We start from the raw sequence: 21284 nt of genomic DNA on the forward strand, positions 1-21284 counted from the left end.
GGGACCTAAATGTGTGTGAGTGTTTATATCCATATTCAGAGCTGTCCCTGCTGGTTGGAGCAGGTATTTGAACGACCCATTCACACACGTCGCTTTTAACACTCCTCTCCAGGGTGAATGGCTTGCAGTCCCCTGTGTGTGTGTGTGTGTGTGTGTGTGTGTGTGTGTGTGTGTGTGTGTGTGTGTGTGTGTGTGTGCTGGTGTGTGTTGGTGTGTGGGAGGTTTTATTGTCATGAAAGAGAAAAGTGCACTCGGCAGACTCATCGCAGCACCGTGTCCCTCCACTTTCTTGCGTTAAGTGCTCAGGAAACACGGCAATTTAGAGAAATGAGCCTGTTTTCCAGCTGCACACAGCAATGTTTTTGTTTTGCAGGTGACGAGTAGAGCTGAGAAGAAAACTCACTGATGGGGGTGTGTGTGTGTGTGTGTGTGTGTGTGTGTGTGGTGTTTTAAATATTTATTTAATCATAAATTAAGAACAGTCCAATAACACCAGCGGTGAAAATATTGTAAATACAGCACAGGCTTCACTTATACTGATTTTTTTTGTTACCATATGCTTAAATCGTATTTTTCTCATTTGCATTGTCCCCATCAAATAAACTATAGAAGAAAATAAATGAAATCTTTTCATTTTCTTGTTGAATAAAAACAGATAATTCATCCTCACAAAGCCAAAGCAAAGTTGTTTGTTTTCTGTCTTGACAAAAAGCACATGTTGGCATTTCTCTGCACCGAAGACCAACTCTGGTAAACTTATTGGACTTTGTGTTAACAGCATTAACATTTCTGCTCCTCAATCAGCTCTGAGGAATTAGGAAGAGCCGTTGTGAGCGATGTGCCACAAGCAGATTTACTGAACTCAATTGATTAGCGAGGACCCAAGAGAAAGTTTCTGAGGCATTCTGGGTAAATGAGGCTTTAATTAAGTGTACTGCAGTTCAGCTCGGCCGGCAGGAGCAACATTAACAGAGTGCCGGTGTCGCCCGCAGTTAGTGCGCCGTCTGCGATCTCTGCTTCACCGTGAGTCAACTTTCGTTTTCTGCTCTTTAAATGAGCGTTAATAAGTCTCTATTTCCTCAGACTGGAGAGTAAAAGTAAACAAACCAAAAACCGGACGAGTTTTACTGCAAAAAGCTACTTTAAAACCCATGTGATGACGCTGGATACGCGAACTCTCACCGAGGCCTTTATGAATACATTAAAAAGATGTTTTTAGCCTTTGGCTTTCAGAGATGGACGCTGATATCACCAGCTGGGCATCGAGACTACGAGGCTGAATTCATAATCAGTTCTGTGCAGAATAAATGCTGACAATACACATTTTTACCACACAATTGCACGTTGTAGACTGAAAAGTTCATTTTTCAGGTTTCAGCACCGCTGTGGTTAACACATGATGAGGTGTAGCCACAAAATATTCTGATTATTGTTGGGAAAAATCATTTTTTGGATTAAAATACCTGCTTTTGGAGGCAAAATCCCCTTTTGGAAATGCCGTCTCAGTAAAAAAAAACAAAAAAAAAAACTTTTCATAGCACTATACCCTGCTGGAAACACGGTTGGCAGGTTTCCATTAACCCTTAAATTTGCTTAAATTTAAATTGTTAATATAAAATCCGCCTCATGGAAAAACAATTTAGAAAAAAAATTCCCATTTATCACAAAAAAGTTTGTATGCTTGCATGAGTTGGTGTTTCAGGTAATTCGAAAAAGCCATATTTTGCAAAACTGCAAAGGAAGCACTTTTTTTTTTTGCTTTTCTAGGTCACATGATGCTGTGGCTATGTGCTTATCAGCACCGTGTTTTTGCATCACATAACTCTTCAAAAGTCCCAAAAAGGTTTTGAAACCACAATTCCTCTGTGAAATCGTGATGTTGTTTTCTTTTGGTCCAGTGGGAAAGGGCCTTTAGTTATTCAGTCCAGATAGTGTCTTCAGTCTTTTGGAAAAGTGGCATCTTGTTACATAAAATATGAGAATCCTACAAAACGTTTTATACTGCTGCTGATACTTTGGACCATCTAACATGATAAAACGAATAAATGCAGTGACATCTGGCGTGTCGCAGTGCAGCAACGCCTTCGAACAAAGAGACCCATTTAGAAGATCTTTAGCCGTGCAGACTGCCATCAGAACATTTCGCTCTCAGTGCATTTGTTATCACCACGGTAATATATTCACAAACACTGTACTGCTACTGTAGGTAAAGATAATTGATGGTTAAATGACGCATTGAGCTACAAACGTTGTGGAGGTGGGAACCAAACCTAAATCCGGCTGTAAATGGAGCTGAAGATTCACTTCTTTTCTCAGCTGCACTCGAGTTCGACAGCAGCTTTCACAATCCACAAAACACACAGAACTCAGTTATCAATACACAGTGAAATGTGTCAAAAAGGCCGAAAGCAAAACTGACCCGAGACAGAAAACATCGTGGTCAATGAGCCTCTGAATGGAATGCAGCCACGTTTCATTTTCTGCAGTTTTTTTTGTGTCAGAAGTCAAAAAACATTTGTACCACTGCCCGCGGCTAGAGACGTTATGAAATCCCTGTGTGTCTATTTCCGTTGGCGTCTGTGCAAATGATCCTTAAAATGTGTTTGTGTCTGTACGTGTGCGTGTTTTTTTGCGTGGCAGCTAAACCTGACTCGAAGCACCGAGACACGGGAAGCCGGAGAGCAGTTCCACTTCCATTTGAGCCTTAATTACCAAAATCAGAGAGAGGGGGGATTAAGCGAGCGATTAGGCCTGCCGGCGTGACAGCCCTCTGGGCACACATTTACACCAGCCCTCAGAAGAGAGCTGCTGCGGAAAAGCCGCCGTGCACGACGAGCAGGCCGGGGACTCATTCTGATTGGCTAAATTGCCTTCATTTCTGCTGCTTAATGGCTTCTGCTGTTACTTGTGGTCTTGGCTCTAATGTTACTCATTAAGAGTCGGATGCTTCGTTCCTTATATAGAACATGACAATAGTAAGAAGTGACGGCTTTTCATTTACCCTTTGAAACCTGAGCAAATTGGCTTGATTTTTTTTTTTTCAGTAAACATGAAAAAAGAAGAAAGAAGCCAACAAGCAAATAATCAAGAAATGACCATTAAATAGAAAGAAATTGTTTGTTTTTTTAAAGTGAAAAAAAATGACCTGAAATTAGCAGAAAAAATGAATAAATAAATAAATAAATAATGCAATTTGTGGGATATTTCATGCCAAATTGCTGATTGCCCTTTCCCATATCTTTGAAAGAAATCAAACAAATCCACTCAAGGGTTAAATGCTTGTTTAAAGGCGTCTTAATGCAGCACAAGAAAACTGATGATGATCCAGGTTTCAAAGGGTTAAAACACATTTCAGCAGTTTTGTGACTGCCTGTGTTGTAAATCTTGGGTGCATTGCATTTTGTGTGACCATCCAAGTGCTTTTCTATGTTGTTTGTTTGATCACCTCGGCCAAGTTGACCCCCACTGCTTTTTGGAGGATCTTCAACACGAAACTCATATCACATAATAACGGTAAACAACACCTTCTGGCACGCTGCGGCCCCCGTGTGTGTTGTGCACTTCCTTAAGGTCATGTTGGACCAAAGAAAAGCAGGAAGGGAAACAAATAAATCAGGTCACTAATTCCACTGAGGGTAATAATGGGAATCACTCGGGGGGCTGCCCTCACGAAAACAATTTGCATGTTTAACCAGACAGAACCAAAATCTGTGAGTGTTAATGAAGCAGCTGAGGAGGACGAGTGGGGGGGAGCGTACCGTTACGTTGATCTAGATGAGTCTTCATGTTGCAAAGCTCTCCTTTAATGTCTCCAGGAACCTCCATCCCCAACTTCTGATAGAAATCCCGCTGCTTCTTTATCTCCGCTGTACAAGAAGAGGAGCAGAAAGAGAAGAATTAGTCTTTTCCTCAAGGTCACAGCTGCAAATTGGCTTGATTTCTTTCATAAACACGGAAAGACAGGATGGTTAAGAAGAAATGACAAGAAAATTAGCAAAAAATTACCTTAGAAATTACCTAAAGTGCTAAAATAAATTAAAAATATTTAAATATTTTTCTGTAATCTTAATTGTTAATGCATGATTCTATAATTAAAATAATATAATTTTCTTGATATTTTTCTCTAGTTATTTGAATATTTTTTGAATATCTAAAGATTTTGTCCCTCTATGGCTTTTTTTAAGCAAAGGTCATTTTTTGTCACCTTGTACACATTTTTTGACAATTGCGTTGCTAATCGCCTTTTTTCCCCATGTTTGTGGAAAAAAAAAGTCAAATCAATTTCCTCATGTTTCAAAGGTTTAAATGCTTGTAAAAGGCACAAAACGGATGTTGATCCAGGTTTCAAAGGGTTAAAATTCAGTGGTGTGTGCGCTGTGACCCGGCTTTGTGTGTTTTTTTTAGTGCTCAGCAATGACGGCAAGAATGTTTTATTAAAAATTCTGATTTTCTGTGATGCAAAGCCAGTTTGTGAACGCGTGCAGACAGATGCCACACATGTCTTGTGCACCGTGAAAGCTGGATCATGAACAAAGAACACGTGACACTCACCCTCTTGAAGTCCCGGTACCAACTTGTAGACAATGTCTTGCATTGTTCTGTCATGGCTGAAAAAAGACAAAAAACAAGAACATGATTAGTTAACTTATTAGTTTATGACATTTAACCCTTGAAACTTGAAACTTGATTTCTTCCAAAAACATGGGGAGAAGGAAATGAGCAATGAAAGAAAAAACAACCCAAAAATTAGCAAGAAATTAGCAAAAGAACAAGAAAATTATCTGAAAATTAGTTTTAAAATTTTTTTAAAAAATCATTTTTAAAAATGGCAAAAAAATAAGGAATAACAGTTGAAAATGTGCTTAAAAAATAATAATTCCGTAACATAATTTTAAATATGAAATTGTGATTCTTTTATATTATATTATTTTTATTATAATTATTATTATAATCGTGTTTTTTCTAGCATCTACAAACATTCAGCAGTGTGGTGCTGGCGTGGTAGGTCGTAACAGTTAACAGTGAGATGGTCCCAAATTTCTAAAACTGTCAGAATTTTATCCCAGGCTTTCTTTGATTTCAAGACCGTAGCTGCAACTATCCTTGAACCTCTCTCACTGTGCGACATAGGACGACCGTTTTTGAGCCACGACCAAAGATATCGTCACACTGGTCATCTTCCATCTGGGACAGCCCAAAATCGTACGCTTTATACTGGGCTGAAGGCTTCTGGGAACCCAAATCACCCAAAACTTTCTGAATATGTAATTTAGGCTTTTCCATTCATGATGAAAAGCATCAGAAATGATTAAACATTAGCCTCAATTCAAATTTGAAATATCGTCATTTTAGTTTTTTTTTTTACAGTTTCCTGAAGCTGGGTTGATTTGGGCGTAGTAATCCCCGATCCATATCAAAGCGTTTCCACAGACTTTAATGTCTAGATAATCTAATCCTGAATACAACTCTTCATACCACAAACTGTGAAAAAACTATTTTGACAAAAAGCAGGAAATTTTAACTTTGCGTTTACTGACTAATGTGAAATGATTGAGCCTGAAACGCTGAAATGACGCCCGCTCTCAGAGGCCGGTGTGCAGCATATGCTGGCAGTCGCAGTGTTAAACAGCATCTCCCTGTTTGGCAGAGCAGGTGACAGCGGTGCAGTGTGAACTCAGGTCTGCCGTCACCGTGCTGGTGACTTTTGACAACCAGCCGGGGCAGCTGGCTCACGGACACGACATGTTGGGTTTGTTGCAACAGTACGGAGATAAAACTCAGTACTCAGATACTCTCCCAGTATCTGCCAGGAGTTGAGTCTCGCTCCAAAAAGCAGCAAAACACTGACCCCTGCTGAACAGAGGAGGTATTATTACTATTATTATTATTATTATTATTAACAACAACAATAATAATAATATAACTACCATTAATATAATAATTATTATTAGTAGTAGTAGTATTGATGTTATTATTATTATTAATAATAATAAAACAGTATTATTAAAAATTATTATTATAATCTTTATTATTATATGTATAGCACCTTTTGTTGCTATGTTTTGTTGCTAAATGTTTTACATGCAAACCTCATAATACATAGAATTATTTGTGTGTGTGTGTGTGTGTAAAATGAAATAGCACTAAATAAAATCATTATACAGCACATGGACACAATAACTCCAGCTGGTCTGCATCAGCCACGTTTGTCTGTCTAAACAGTTGACTGATTGATGAACTGACTGAAGACTGCCGTGCTGTTTTTTTTACAGGGGTTTAAAGTTACGTTAAGTATGATTTTGTGATGATTTTATTTTCAAGTGTGTGAAACTAAAGTGGATTAAAAGCATCAAGGAGAGCTTCGCTCGACAGCACGAGAGGCCGGATTAATTCTGCGGAGCTAATTCTCTGTGAGGAGGCGTCTGATTTTGAGTTAAATCAAAAAACATCATCTTTGATCACTCTCGTTGATGAGCAGATGGATTTCATCCGTCATCTGCTGGGAGTTTTGCCTTCAAATCAGTTGTGATGTTTCCCAACAACTCCAATTTCCTGCAAACAACGAGGCAAAAAAAAAACAAAACAGCTGTGCGAGGAGCTAATGTGTTTGAAATGGAGCATTTCCTGCCAAACAACGAGTGTGCAGACAGCGCAGTTTAGACGGTAATGACTAAATTACTGCTACACATTAAGTTTGTGTGTCGCATTAATCAGACATTAATGCATGAGCGCTCAGAGGAGCACCACCAACAACAACAACAACAACATCCCTCTGAGGGGAGGCTGCAGTCTGTGAGCGCCTCAAAACACAAGAAGAAGCAGAGCTGACTTCCAAAATGTTTCCTCCTCATGAGAGAAAATCATCGTTTAAAGTCTTCGGTTTCAACAGTTCGGGCCGAAGTCTGAGTGTGCAAATTTCACAGAAGGAAACTTATTTTTCTCATTAAATAAGCCAAGCCAACGTCTACTTCCTGTGGTCCACTACGTTTCATAAAACTGTGATTGTGCTCAGTTACGGCGCATTACGGATCTTGAATGATAGATAAAGTCCGATATGTCATATAGTGCAGCTCTTTGGGTGAAGAACTGCACATTACTGCTGTCCACCTCTTATCGCCAAAGCTGCTATTTTTTAGGAATTAGAAAGAAAACGCTGATTTTAAAAAGATCCAATGGAGACAGGAGGTTTAGTCACAAGCTTTTTTAACATTTTATTGGTTGAGAAATGGTAAAAACACACTAACAGATGCAGAGACGGACTGATAGAGTCAATTTATGACAAAAAGGGAAAATAGTGAAATGTGGAAATACAAGGTTTGTGCCCGACGATGATGATATCTGACTTAAGCCCGCCACAAACTAAAAGATTTTAAAATAATGTGAGCGATGGCACACATGACGACAAATAACGACAAATTTATCAGTTCTGTTTTTCTAATCAGGGATCGACTGATATTGGTTTTTCAGGGCCGATACTGATTATTAGTACTTAATAAGACCGATAACCAATATTTGGAATTGATATGCATTCACAATAAAAATAAAAATGAGTGCGAAGAGATGACCAACACAGCACACTGACAGACTAACAACCACCAACAACCAGAGTCTCGACTCTGATCGTGGAACTTTTTACAACATTGAACATGTTTAATATTAAGGATTTCTAATCAGGGCGTCCCTGATCGTCTTCGGAGCAGATCGGGGGGTAAAATCACTCTAAACACACCTTCAGGAAAATCTGGGAAATTCATCTTTAGAAACACCAGATAATCTGGCCTCTGCTGACTTTGGTCAGGAGGGAGGAATCCAGCCCAAAATCAGCCTCATGTCTTTCAGTGTGAACCCCACTTCACTGAACTGTGTATTTTTAAGAGGCTCATTTAGGAAAAGAAAGATTGCAAATGAGTTTAGGTTAAAATGCTGTTATAGCATTCATTTGTCTACTGAACCCCCCTGTGATTATGTATTTATGCCTACAAAAATACAAAAAAATTATTCAGCAGACTGACCATGTTGTGTTTTTTTTTTTTGCTGAAAAAAGAAGCGGCACTTTTGTCCTTGGTAGGTTATTGTTTACTGGCTGTGCAGAGCTGATTGAATACAGAGAGAAACCTGAAGAGAGAGAGGGAACTGAGAGACAGCAGCTCACTGTACCTGTGTGTGTGTGTGTGTGTGTGTGTGTGTGTGTGTGTGTGTAGGGTCTGCGGCGGCTCCCTCACTCACCCGATATACTGCAGTGGATGGCTCTGATGAATAACAATCCTACACGTGGGGCACGTGTTGTTTTCCTCCAGATACTTCACTAGGCAGCTTCTACAGACTGGAGACACACACACACACACACACACACACACACACACACACACACACATACACACACATACACATACACAGACACAGACACACACACACAGGGGAGATATGGTTACTCTCAGAGCTACAGATTTATAAATACACACACACACACACACACACATATATATATATAAATAGAGTATATACCCACTGGACAACAATGATACCGTGTATTTAGTATGTTTCCAGATAAATGCTACATATGACTAATAGTACATGAGAAAGTAAAGCTTTACTTATATATCAGCTAAATGATTATTTGACTTCACAGTGACAGAAACAAAGCAGTTTATGTGGCAATTCTGCAAAAAACAAAAAGAAAAGGACGTCCACACCGACATAATGACACACTCTTTATCCGGATCACTGTTTCCGCAGCTGCAACACTCTGATTTTGATGATCAAATAATCATGTTTTAACAGAAATGACTTCACCTTTCACCTGTGCAAATGTTGATAATACAGAACACGTTTTTTAAAAACCGGCCCTGCAGAAGCGCCTCCATCGAACCCGGCTCCACCTGACATGTTTTACTACCTCAGTTTTTACTGCGGTGGAGCTCAGTCTGTCTGAACAGCTGCATCGATGACGTGAGGTGAATCTCTTTGTCTCAACTCTCGATGGTGGAGACCCTTTTTTTCCCAAAGTGAGAGGGAGAATCAAAGCGTCTCGTCTGCACTCTGATGTTTACAGCGAGCAGAGCGGCTCCATCTGCGGTAGAAGAGCGACCTCTAGTGGAAAGACGAGGCGTTACACAGTCTGGTTCACCTGACACACAAGTTCCCTCATGATGCTGCAAGCTTGTTACCACTCAGGTGTTTCAGTATCTGCATTAAAGCTAATTATAGTTGTTTAATCCGGGTTTATTCACATTTCGCACACACACTTTCCCATGATTTTAAGGCAAATTTTCAAGACCATAAAATAACATAAAATTGGCAGCAGCATGACCTACGTTTTTTATTTTGGCTTTGAGGAGAAGCACACATCAAATTACCATATTTTTGTTATTATTTTACTGACATTTTTTAAAAGATAACATGCTTTCCTGCAGAGTTTTGGAGGCATGTTTAAAAAATAAAAATAAAGTGGCCTTCTTCTAATATATTTCTTATTTTATTTATTAATTCATGTTTAATTTCTAAAGAAAAAAGTTGCCTTTTTTTCTGTAAAAAATTTGGGGGATTTTTTTTTTTTTAAAAGAAAACATGCCTTCCAAACCAACCAAACAATTGCAGAAATTATCATTGGATTTTCAAATTTCCAACAGTCCTTGAACACATTATTTGTTATTATACTTGTTTGTGAGACAAAATTCCATGACTTTTCCAAAACTTTCAGGGTATATTTAGTTTTCCAAAACTTTTCCAGGCCTGGAAATTGCTATTTGCAGATGCCATTAATTAAATTAGATTAAAAGGTTTTTCATGACTGTGCAAATCCTGCTTTATGCTGCAAAGTTTGGTTGTGTGGATCTAAAAAGAAGCAGCGAAGTTAAGATACTCAGAGTCAATGTTGGGATTGATTTGTTGTTTTTTTCTCACTTTAAATTAACAAAAAGCTTTCGCTCCAATCTGTTTCAGACGAACCACGGAGCGACTGATGAATCCACGCTGCTCTTTGATTAGATTATTCTGACCGGCCCAAACGCTCTGCACCAGGAATAAATGTGTCGAGTTCGATTAATCAGCTCCAAACGCAGCGGGGGTGCCTCTGCCTCCGAGCTCTAAATCCACAGACTTTATTCATTATTCTGCGCTTTTATTATTTCACAACAACACGTCAACTCCGCCCAAAGCTCATGTGAGCGTTAAAGGGCACTTAAGGCTGCAGATGAAGTAATCAGGCTGAGACCTTGTTAAGTCTTACAAAACGGCTAATTCAAGGTCAGACTGCTTCCTTTTCTCTGCAGCAGGCAGGAAAACCAAAACCAACGTTCAGTTCAGTGCAGAAAGCTTCACCTGTAGAGCTGCTGCGAAGCTCCTGCAGCCGTTCAACAACCAAAACCAAGAATCACGGAGGCTGACGAGCACAAAGGGTTTAAGGGCCCCAAAACCTCCTGGATTTTAAAGGGAGTAAGAAAACTTTTGTTTTTTAAATATACAGCTGTCACTTCTTAATTAGGAGTCTGTGCCCACAGCAGGTGATCTGAATCACCTCAGAAAAACTGACATTCACCTAAAATGAACTGAGCAAAGAAAACAACAGCGAGAGCCAAATAATAAGAGGCTGCTACAGGCCGACACCTTCACATTTCATTCATTTTGTGAAGATTTTTTTTTTTTTTTAAGTTTAGATTATTCAAGATATAAATTTGAAATAAATCACAGATTAAGGACATTGTGAAGACCTGAACACAAGTTATGTTCACATTCTTCACTCTCTTCTATTCTCAATGTTAAAACTTCATATTTTGTGTTTTTTTATTTCTGTCTCGTTTATTTCCTCTTTTTCTCCGTTCTGTGAAGCACTTAGTAATTTCTGTTTTTGAAAAATGCTGCATGAATAAACTAAATTCTGCTAATCGAACTCTGTGCCGCCCCTCCCCCGTCTCACAGGATCACAACCTCATCAGGCACCTGTGAGGGTCTCTGGCTTGATTAAGCTCACCTGAGTAAGAGGTTTTAAAAGCTGCCTGTGTGTTCATTCACACATCCACCCTGCATCGTACATCCACCCTGCAGCACACATCCACCCTGCATCGTACATCCACCCTGCATCGTACATCCACCCTGCATCGTACATCCACCCTTCAGCACACATCCACCCTTCAGCACACATCCACCCTGCAGCGCACATCCACCCTGCATCGTACATCCACCCTGCATCGTACATCCACCCTGCAGCGCACATCTACCCTGCATCGTACATCCACCCTGCAGCACACATCCACCCTGCATTGTACATCCACCCTGCATCGTACATCCACCCTGCAGCACACATCCACCCTGCATCGTACATCCACCCTGCATCGTACATCCACCCTGCATCGTACATCCACCCTGCATCGTACATCCACCCTGCAGCGCACATCCACCCTGCATTGCTGTGCATGTGTTGTGCATGCACGGCTTTAAGTGCTGACTTAGATAATCTACACACTCCACCTGTAATTAGTACGGAGCCACGAAATGAATATGGGGGAGAAAACAAATAGACGGTAGGAAAAAATGTTATTGGTGGAAAAAAAATAAATGGAGAAAAAAATTAGATGGGAGAAAAAAAAATTCTCCCTAGAAACTTCTGCATTCTTCTAGGGAACTTTCAATAAACCTTAATTTTATTTTTTAATTGTTTGTTTTTAAGTAAATCCTCTGAGTGAACAGAGCCAGAAATGTAAAATGTACAGTCAGACTGGCTGCATATTCAACTTTCTAAAGCCATTAAAACACCTTTAATTGTTAAATTATGCTCATATTCCAAATGAAGAAAATAGGCCCATATGGTCTTCATGGGGCCTTTTTAATTTTTGTTTCTGAACTGCTTCAGCTGAAGCACGAGAAGTCGCATAATGTCACTCAGTGGAAACGCAGTCGTCTCGTGTTTTATCAACATTTTGAAAATATTGTTCAGTTTTAAGCAAATCTGTAATGTAAACCAGCATACTGTCAACTGGCCAACAGACACTTTATAACTGTTGGTGTGACACACACACACACACACACACACACACACACACACACACACACACACACAGTCTGAAGGCAGTGCTGTAAGTCAAAATGCAGCCACAGACAGAGCTGCAGGGATCACAGAGGCATCACTCTGCCTCCAGGACTCTTCCCATCGGGGACAAAATCCTGAAGGCAAAACCTTCAGAGACAAACACAACCAGTGTGTCAAATAAAACCTGAAAACACAAAAAAAGACAAAAAAGAAAACTGACAGACAGGAAGTGTGTGAGGAGGGACCTACAGGTGTGTAAGCACTCGGTGACAGTGGTGGCGTCGATCAGGTAGCCATCACACAGACGACATGTGATGTGGGCGTTGATGTGACACAGCTTGATCTTCCTCGTCAGCATGTCGGGGTTCTGCAGAGGAAAAACACGACAGAATTAACGATCAAAGCTTGACGCAGAGGTCAAAGTTCACTGCAGCCGCTAAAGAGCTATCTTTAGGATGTTTGGACGTCTTTAATCACGATCTGTGAAATGTTGGCAGCAGTTTCATTGATTAAAAACACTTTAACATTACAACGTTACAAAATGTTACAAATGCTTTCTTTCTAATTTCAGTGAAAAACTACAATATAAAAACACTATTTGTACAACAAAAAACATGAAAACTTTATGTCTTTAGTGTAAGATTTCTTTTTCTACAGAAAACAATTTAAGTAACTACATGCAATTACTACAAAAACTTATTTTTAGGGCTGCAAATTTTTTTTTTGGATTAATCGATTAGTTATTTAGTCTGAAAAAATGTCAGATTAATGTTTCCAAAATCCCGAGATGATATCCTCAAATGTCTTATTTAAATCACAACTCAGAGATATTAATTTACCGTCATAGAGGGGGCAGGAAAACAGAATATATTCATATTTAAGAAGCCGCAATCTGAGAATTTTTACCTTTTTTTCTTTAAAAAATACTCAAACCTGATAATTGATTATTAAATTAGTTGGTGATTAACGTCATAGTTGACAGCTAATTGATACATTGTTGCAGCTCTTAAGAATGCACTTTTTTGTATGTTTTTCACAGAAAAACATTAGAAAACAGCTGAAAACATTAGAAGCTACTGAATATAAAACAATACAAAGCATTTAAATTAATTCAGTACTTTTCCCTCATTCATTGTAGGGGTCGACCGATTATTGGCCTGGACAATATTTGGTATTTTGCCGATTATCTGTATCTGTATTTTATTTTAATGATTGCCGATAAAAGTTAATTAATGAAAAAGTGTGCGTATTACAGTCTGCAATGCATGCAAAGAACATGTCAGCATGGAGGAACTTTTACTCTGTAAAACCTCAGGAAGCTATTTTTATCTATTCATTTTTTATTTAAATTTTTTACTGGATTTAATTAAAAAAAAGGGGAACTCACGGTGAATGATGTTGAAAGTTTCAGTTTTGATTAAACATTTGCTACATACATTTAAACAAAGTTTTGTGTTTGAGTTTGTCATATTCCAAAATCTAAATTTCACTTTTATTGTAAATGCACATCGGTTATCAGTCTCTTTAAGAGCTAATAGTCTGTATCGGATCAGTCGAGCCCCGGTACACTGGCATACAGAGAGCAGGTGGCACTTTGAAACCTAAATTATTTTGTTTTTTATTCACTTTCTGTCGGTGTATATTTGTTTCCTCACATCGAGGCTGTGAGCCTCCGGGGTTTCCTCTTAAAACAGTCTGTTTTACAGACCGTCCTGCGGGTACGGAGGTGATCCCTTCACCAAAAGGATTTCGGTTCGCTCCCTGCAGCCACTGATCTGTCCCACCAGTCTGTGTGCCACTTCCTGTTCGCCCTGTGAGCTGCTCTGAAGGCCGAATGTGTACGTTACGTAACATCACAGATGCTCAGATAAAGGAAGTTGTTAGTGTTCCTGAAAACGATGAGTGGGGAACAAACTGCAGCATTAGGGCAGAAGACACAAAACTAGTCTTAGATCTTTAAATCTTCCGTGCAGCTATCCCGATCCCGCCCCGTGTTTCGGAAAAAGAAAACATTAAATGCATCTTCACATGGATAAAACCCACTTTTATGAGCTCTCGATGTCACGGGAGGGATAAGCGGTGGCTACCCTGCAGGCCTGTGTGTGTATAATGTGAATATATCTGTATTTATCCATTTATATGTGTTTGCATAACTGAAAAAATCTTTAAATAAAGTTCTTTTTTTACTATGTAAATGAGAAGGTTGTTGAAAGCACTGATTTGCTCTGAGTGTGTGTTGAGTAACTGAATGACTAACTGTGGTTTCACTCTGTCAGTAAAATCTCCAGCGAGTCACTGGGAGTCCGCTCCGCTCTCACAGAGCAAACTGGGACTGATGTGTCAACGGTCAAGTGACCCGGTCAGCTCCGAAAAATTCATCAATGGACGCCAAGAAAAGAATGGTTTGTGTTTGTCCTTATCTCAGTTATTTCATGTGATTTTATTACACAACCGAGACACTTTCTGATTTATATAAATGACCAGAAGAAGCTGCTAAAAGGTGACCGCACTTCTCTGTGATGTTTCCAAACTCAGTATTTTGGTAAAAAAAAGATCTGAGTGAAAAAATTCCTGGTCAAACTCAGCCCTATTAACCCTTTAACACCTGGACCGTCAGTTTTTTTTGTGCTGCATTCAGATGCCTTTTACAAGCATTAAAACCTGAAAGAAATATTGTTTTCTTTAAAATTAAAATTCTAAAAACCTCGGGTAAAAAAACAAAATATTGTGCATAAGGTGCCCGGCAAACTGCAATTTAGTAAAAGATGACAAGTTTTTAAAGTTGAGATGAAATCATTGTAATTATTAAAAAAAACAAATCAGAAAATATAATAATAATAACTACAAGTTTAACATGGAAATATGTGAATAACATTTAATCTCTTAATAAAAGTGAAACACTGAAAAAGCCACAACAAGCTTCTATCTGTAAAAATGATCATAAAAAAATTAATTATTACATCATTTTTAATTATGTTTGGATTAAATATAAGACGGATACACTTTTATCGATAACTCTGTCATATTTTATCCGAATTCATCTCAGGTCAGTGAATGACATAACACAGGTAGAAATAAGCCAAAAACATCATGTCGATGGATGTAAATGTTAGTTCAACAAGACTTTTATGATCTAAACCAAACTGCTGCTGACGTCCGGACTGATGGTTTTTTTAACGAGGAGGATCCTGCAGAGGATTTCTGTCCATCAGCCATCAGGAGCAACTTTTAAAATAACAAGAAAATCAAAGAGAATGTGAAAGCTGCAAACTTTTCTTTTGATGAAAGTTGACAGCGCTCTGGTTTCAGTGCAGAGGAGAGAAACCCCGAGGAGCCGGCTCGGCTGTCTGCCTCTGCTCGTGGTCTGACTCCTGAACATATCACGACTCATATTTGCATTAAAGATACGTTTGTGTCCGAGCACACGTTGATCTCATTCGCCGTCTTTAGTCTACCTGCTGAACCTGAAAGCTTCTGTGTCCAGCATCCGTCAAATCAACTCCATAACAAACAAATGACATATCGATAAATAAATCGTTGATCAATCAATAGGGCGAAAAGTTGACACCCCATTGCACACAGGCCAGCCGCCCCCATGCATGTGGAAATGTAGGTGGAAAAGGAAATAAATGGAGGGAGAGGGAAATAGGAAAAATAATACATAAATAAATGCATAAATAATTACGCAAATAAATTAAAAAATGAATAAATAAATATTTAATGTGGAAAATAAAATGGGATATTAAATAAATAGAGGAATTTATATGCAAAGTACAAAAATAAATAAATAAATAAGCAAATAAATATGAAAATGAATAAATTGATAAATAAAACGGAAAATTAGATGGGAAAATGAATAAACTGATAAATAAAATGGAAAATGAAATGGGAAATTAAATAAATATTGTAATTTTTGTCCATTTTATTTATTTATTGGCACATTATTTATTTATTTATGATTTAGGCAGCTGCAGCAGCTCAGCGACCAGATAAAATGCACAACGCTGCTGTGTTTTTGTTCCAGGTTTCTCACTTGAGCAGCTGTGTGACGGGCCGATTAACCAACAGACAGACTGTTGCAGCACAAAACCATCAGATGTGAAATTACACAGAGCTAACAGTCAGATAATGGCTGGTTGTGGCGGCTGAGTTTGACACCGAGACAGCTGACATCCGTCATTTCGAGGCTCCGGCCTGAAATCCTCACTGAAACAATGAAACGCTGAACTCTGGACTCTCAGACTGATATGAAAAGGATAAAAAAAAACAAACAGATGTTTTCATCATCTTTGCAGAGAGACAACAGGCTCCACTGTCGGCTTTTAAAGAACTGAGGAAACTTTTTAGATTGATGATGGTGATTTTTGTCACCTCGTGACTTTTTAAAATGATTTCCTAAACACATTTTGTCAGAAAAAATATCACAGACGGTTTGTTTCAGTCATTTTTCTGCAGAAAAACCAAATACTCCTCAGTTCTAGCTTCATAGTTATGAAGATTTGTTACTTTTTTATATTTTATGATACCGAATTAGATATTTTGGGGTTTGGCACATATATTTATTGGCATTTATATTTTAATATATCAAGACATACAAAAACGTATAAGTCATCTCCCTCTGTCCATCATCCTCACTCAAAGCTACCCAAAAATCAAATAAAGAAAAACAGGGATGGCAAAATTAAAAGTAATCCTTGGTAAATAAACAGCCTAAATGATATGATAATAATAACATTACTAATATATTACTATTTAAAAATAAATAATAATGATAACAAATAAAAAAAATAAACAAAAATAAATAACAAATATTTAGATTGATGTAAGGGGACTACGACATGTCATTATTAATTAAAAATAAAAGAATAAATAATTTTTTTTTTAAATCAAATACAAATAAATAAAAATAATATTACATTTATGTATATCACATGCCAAATGGTATTTTTTTAAATTATTTTGGACATTCCATGAATCAAGTCTTTAAACAGTTATTTGGGAAAAATGACATAATAATAACAATAATAACAATAATAATAATAATAATAATAATAATAATAATAATAATAATAATACAACTATTTAAATGGATGTAAGAGGCATATTCCATCTCAAGTTACAAAACGGGTATTATTTTTGGGTTTTAAAGTGTTTCAGATCTTAAACTGCTGAAAATTTTTCAACATTTTCTGGATTGTTTTTTTTATTTTGGACATTTCATGAATCTGATCTTTAAACAGCTATTTGAGAAAATACTATAATATTCATAACCATCATAATCATAACAGTAATACTACTACTACTAATAATAGCTACTTTAAATTTGCTATTTAAAGTCAAAATCTATTTGGGGTGATTAGTATTGATCAAGATATTGATCTATCAAGGCGCCCAGCCTGTCTACAGGCACAAGACTATTTCCAGCTGCCCTGGCTCTGGAGGAAATAACAGCAGTAAATCGATGCATGAAAACAAAGTTGATTTTTTCCCGTGGAAGCGACATGAAAACTGTTTTGGGTGTGTAAATTTCTGCTGTCAGTCAGTCGGATGAAGGCAGGTTAGTGCGTCCACTCACCATCCAAGCGACTGCGGAAAGACGGCTGATACGTTTCTGTAGTGGTGCGTTTTTCAGCACTGATAAAGAGACGGACGGTGTAGCTCTTACCCCTAATACCGCCATGCGTCGACTGTGGATGGTGCAGCAGCCACGTCTGTTCCTGCGGTTGTGCGGCCGACAGTGTTAGCTCCTCATCATGGAGAGCCTCTCATCGGAGCCTAAAACGCAGAAAAAAAGAGCAAAGCTGCTGATGAAACTTTCATCTTAAACGTTGCTGATGTTAACAAAAAACCAGTGCACCTTTAAAGGAATATTCAATTAAATTCAAAAAGTAATAAAGAACTCCGCTCATAGGGAGGTTCACAGACAATACAACAAAAAATAATAATAATAATAATGAAAAAAGGAAAAATAAAACATACAAAAATACATTTTAAAAAAACAGCACCATTTTCAGATTTTGCAACCCCACATGTTCGGGGGCGACAGATCATTGGCCTGGCTATTTTTTTACTTAAATTTCACTTGACTTCATAAAAACATTGCTGTCTATGATGTTGAAAGTTTCAGTTATGTTAGAGTTTGTTATATTCAAAATTCTTAATATTGACAAAGATTTTCATTTTTATTGTAAATCCATATCGTTTTCAAATATCCGTAATCAGTCCCATTAACTAATAATAATCTGTATCAGTATCGGCCCTTATCAGTCGACCCCTATTACGTTTACACCTATAAATCCGATTTCTTATTACAGCAGAACAAGTGGGAAAGCAAACATTAGGTTTGCACTAGAACTCGGAGTTTAAACATTTTGGAAAACATGCTTATTTGCTTTGTTGTCCGGAATAAAATACAATATGAAGAACGGACTGCCCTGACTCTACAAAATCCTCCAACCAGCACCTCTGAAGCTCATCAGTTAACACCTTAAATCTAGCTTTTTTGATCAGTACAGGAACTGAAGTGTAACGAGCACTCTTTTAATCAAAAGCTCGAAATTTGGTGTGATTTTCCTGAGCAGCCAAAGAAAAAGGAGCTACCTACAGAGAGTCAAACTGCAATGGAAACTCAGAGGGATAAATACTTCACTGTACCACCCACATCGTTTGACTGACGAGCCAAATACCACGGCTATGAACGCGTGCCAGGAGAGAACAAACAAGAAGAAGATGATCTCATGGACTTAAACACACACGTTTAATACTATCCGGTGTTCCTGAAAGTTGTGGTCGTCCTCCACAGAAGGGCCAACAGCAGCAGTGACTCGTCCTGCCGTCACTTTGTGTGATTCATTGCTTAATTGTAGGAGTCTGACCACTCGAGTCACGATGGGAGAGGAAACGCCAGGCCGAACACCCACCGCTGTTTCATCCTCCTCCAAACACACATACAAAAAGAAAACAGGCTTTTAAGTCTCTGGTGACAACAGTAAGTCTGCCAGCCTGCCTCCGTCTGCTCATCAGACCGTGAAATTAGCCCAGTTAGTCGACAGAGATGAAATGTGGCGCAGGGCGGCTGAGGACACACACACACACACACTGTACCACTGCTTATTAGAGAGCCGCCACGCACTAAAGAGCCTCACACAGATGTTACTGTCACCTGACGCCCGGCGACTCCTCTGTGATGATATGTTTTATTTGTGACGTGTTCGGTTTGGAGTTAAGGTCGCGTTCACAGCGAGCAAACTCAGGAGTGTTTCCTTTTTTTTGTTTGGTTTGCTCCGCATACCTGACATAAAGATGTACAACATGACAGCTCCCTAAAAGTGTACTTTTAAATCTCGATCGCCCCCTGGTGTCTGACTGCAGTATATGTCCTAAAGCCCGCCACTGATGGTAGTTCTCATCATCCTGATGTTTGTTTTTCCGATAAATTCAGTTCTAATGAGTTATTAAAACATACGAAAGGGGGTTTTTCCGCCATGATTGACAGCTGTGTGTGCCAATCCATGTGCTCCCTTTCAATGGAGCTGCTCGTGATTGGTCGGATGGGTGTTTCGGCGGAAACTCCCCCACCGCGGATATCGCTACAGCGTAGACTTAAGCTGTCAATGACATCATCCTCTCAAGATGGCAATGCCCGTTTCTCGGATATTTTAACCTCACTTCAGCATAGCGGGGGTAAAGTGGGGGCGTGTCATCTTTATATACAGTCTACGGTTTGCTCAGACAGGTGTGAGGACATAAAACTGTCTGCACTGACAACACTGAACAGAGTGTTAAAGGATGTCGGGATACGGAGATGGATGTTGGCATCTGCTATCAGCCAGTTACTTATGCTTGAAAAGCTCAACATGTATCAAGGGCAGATGTCAAACCAACATACCGTGAATATGTGATGAAATGAGCAAAGAAGTAGAGCTGCATGATATGAGGAAACTAGAATTACTTCCTAGCGGTTCTTTGCCTCTATCAACCGATAAAGTTAGTTTACATCCATGCTGGTAAAAACACGGATACTTCACACTCAACTTCAACCTGGCAGATCTCTACAGTCCGCCCTGTTTCGAGATCAGTCACCAATTCATTCTCTGACCGAATTTCTCCCCTTCGGTTCCTGAGATACGACGTTGAAAAATAACCAGAAAAGTGTCTTTGCAGAACATTATGATGTCACAGTGAAGTTGACCTTTGAATTTTTGGATATAAAAAATGTTATCACTTCACCATTTTAACCTGTAAGACATTTGTATGAAACTTTGTCAGGATTAGAATGATTTAGTTATGGTCAAAAACATGTTTTGTAAGCTCGCAGTGACTTTTGACAGCCAAAATCTAATCAGTTCATCATTGAGTTCAAGATGACGTTTGTGGCAAATTTGAGGAAATTCCCACAAGGCCTTCTTGAGATACCACATTCAATAGAATGACAATGACCTTGATCTTTTGACATATGATCATCAAAATCTAATCAGTTCATCACTGAGTCCATGTGGACATTTGTGCCAAATTTCAGGAAATTACCCTCAAGGTGTTCTTGGAAAATAATATTCATGAGAATGAGACAGATAACGTCACAATCACCTTGACCTCAGACCACCAAATTCTGATCAGTTCATTGTTGAGTCCAAATGGACGTTTGTGCCAAAATTGAAGAAATTCCCTCAAGGTTTTCTTAAGATAATGCGCTCACAAGATTAGATGGAAAGATGGACAGAAGAATAGACAAGCTGAAAAAACAATGCCTCCAGCCACAGCTGTCGCCAGCGCGGCAATAATATGCTTTGGCAATAATATGCTTTGGCAATAACATCATTGAACATCACAATAACAATATTACTTGTAATTATAGTAATTGCTTTAAGTACACAGCTAAAACACAACAAACTGCTCACTGAATTAAAAAAATGAACGTATACTTTTGGCCATGTGGTGTGAGTCCATGTGTATTGTCTTTGCAGGCTCTGGATTAAAGTATGACTCTACAAAAACTGATTATCAAAATACAACAACTTTGAGCTCTTTGTTATGTGGACAGTGTCAAAATAAAATCACCAGACTCTCAGGCTGCAGAGGACAAAAACAAACAAACTGAACAAATATCTTTTCAAAATCAGTAGTATTAGTGGTATTAGTTGTTGTAGTGATGCCGAACCAGTGCTGGGTGACTGGCGGGATAACACTGGAGGCAGAAATATATTTAAAACATGACACAGCAGCTCGGAGTTCAGCTCAGTTCGGACTGAGGCTGCTGCAT

At 38.6% G+C, this 21284-nt stretch overlaps 1 protein-coding gene across 1 annotated transcript in view; it reads right to left on the reverse strand.

Moving 5' to 3' along the window:
• Positions 1-21284, reverse strand: part of pcgf3 (polycomb group ring finger 3) — a 71518-nt gene that overhangs the window by 22675 nt on the left and 27559 nt on the right. Inside the window, exons 2-6 of the mRNA XM_042493338.2 lie at positions 17691-17800; positions 12275-12392; positions 8227-8323; positions 4552-4607; positions 3759-3866 (exon numbers count right to left, since the gene is read on the reverse strand). Coding sequence (XP_042349272.1) covers positions 3759-3866; positions 4552-4607; positions 8227-8323; positions 12275-12392; positions 17691-17705 — 394 coding nt within the window. The 5' untranslated portion in view covers positions 17706-17800. The remainder of the gene's footprint in view (positions 1-3758; positions 3867-4551; positions 4608-8226; positions 8324-12274; positions 12393-17690; positions 17801-21284) is intronic.

This window comes from Plectropomus leopardus, chromosome 8 (genome assembly GCF_026936395.1).
Source record: "Plectropomus leopardus strain MGB_pleo_1.0 chromosome 8, ASM2693639v1, whole genome shotgun sequence".
NCBI lineage: Eukaryota > Metazoa > Chordata > Actinopteri > Perciformes > Serranidae > Plectropomus > Plectropomus leopardus.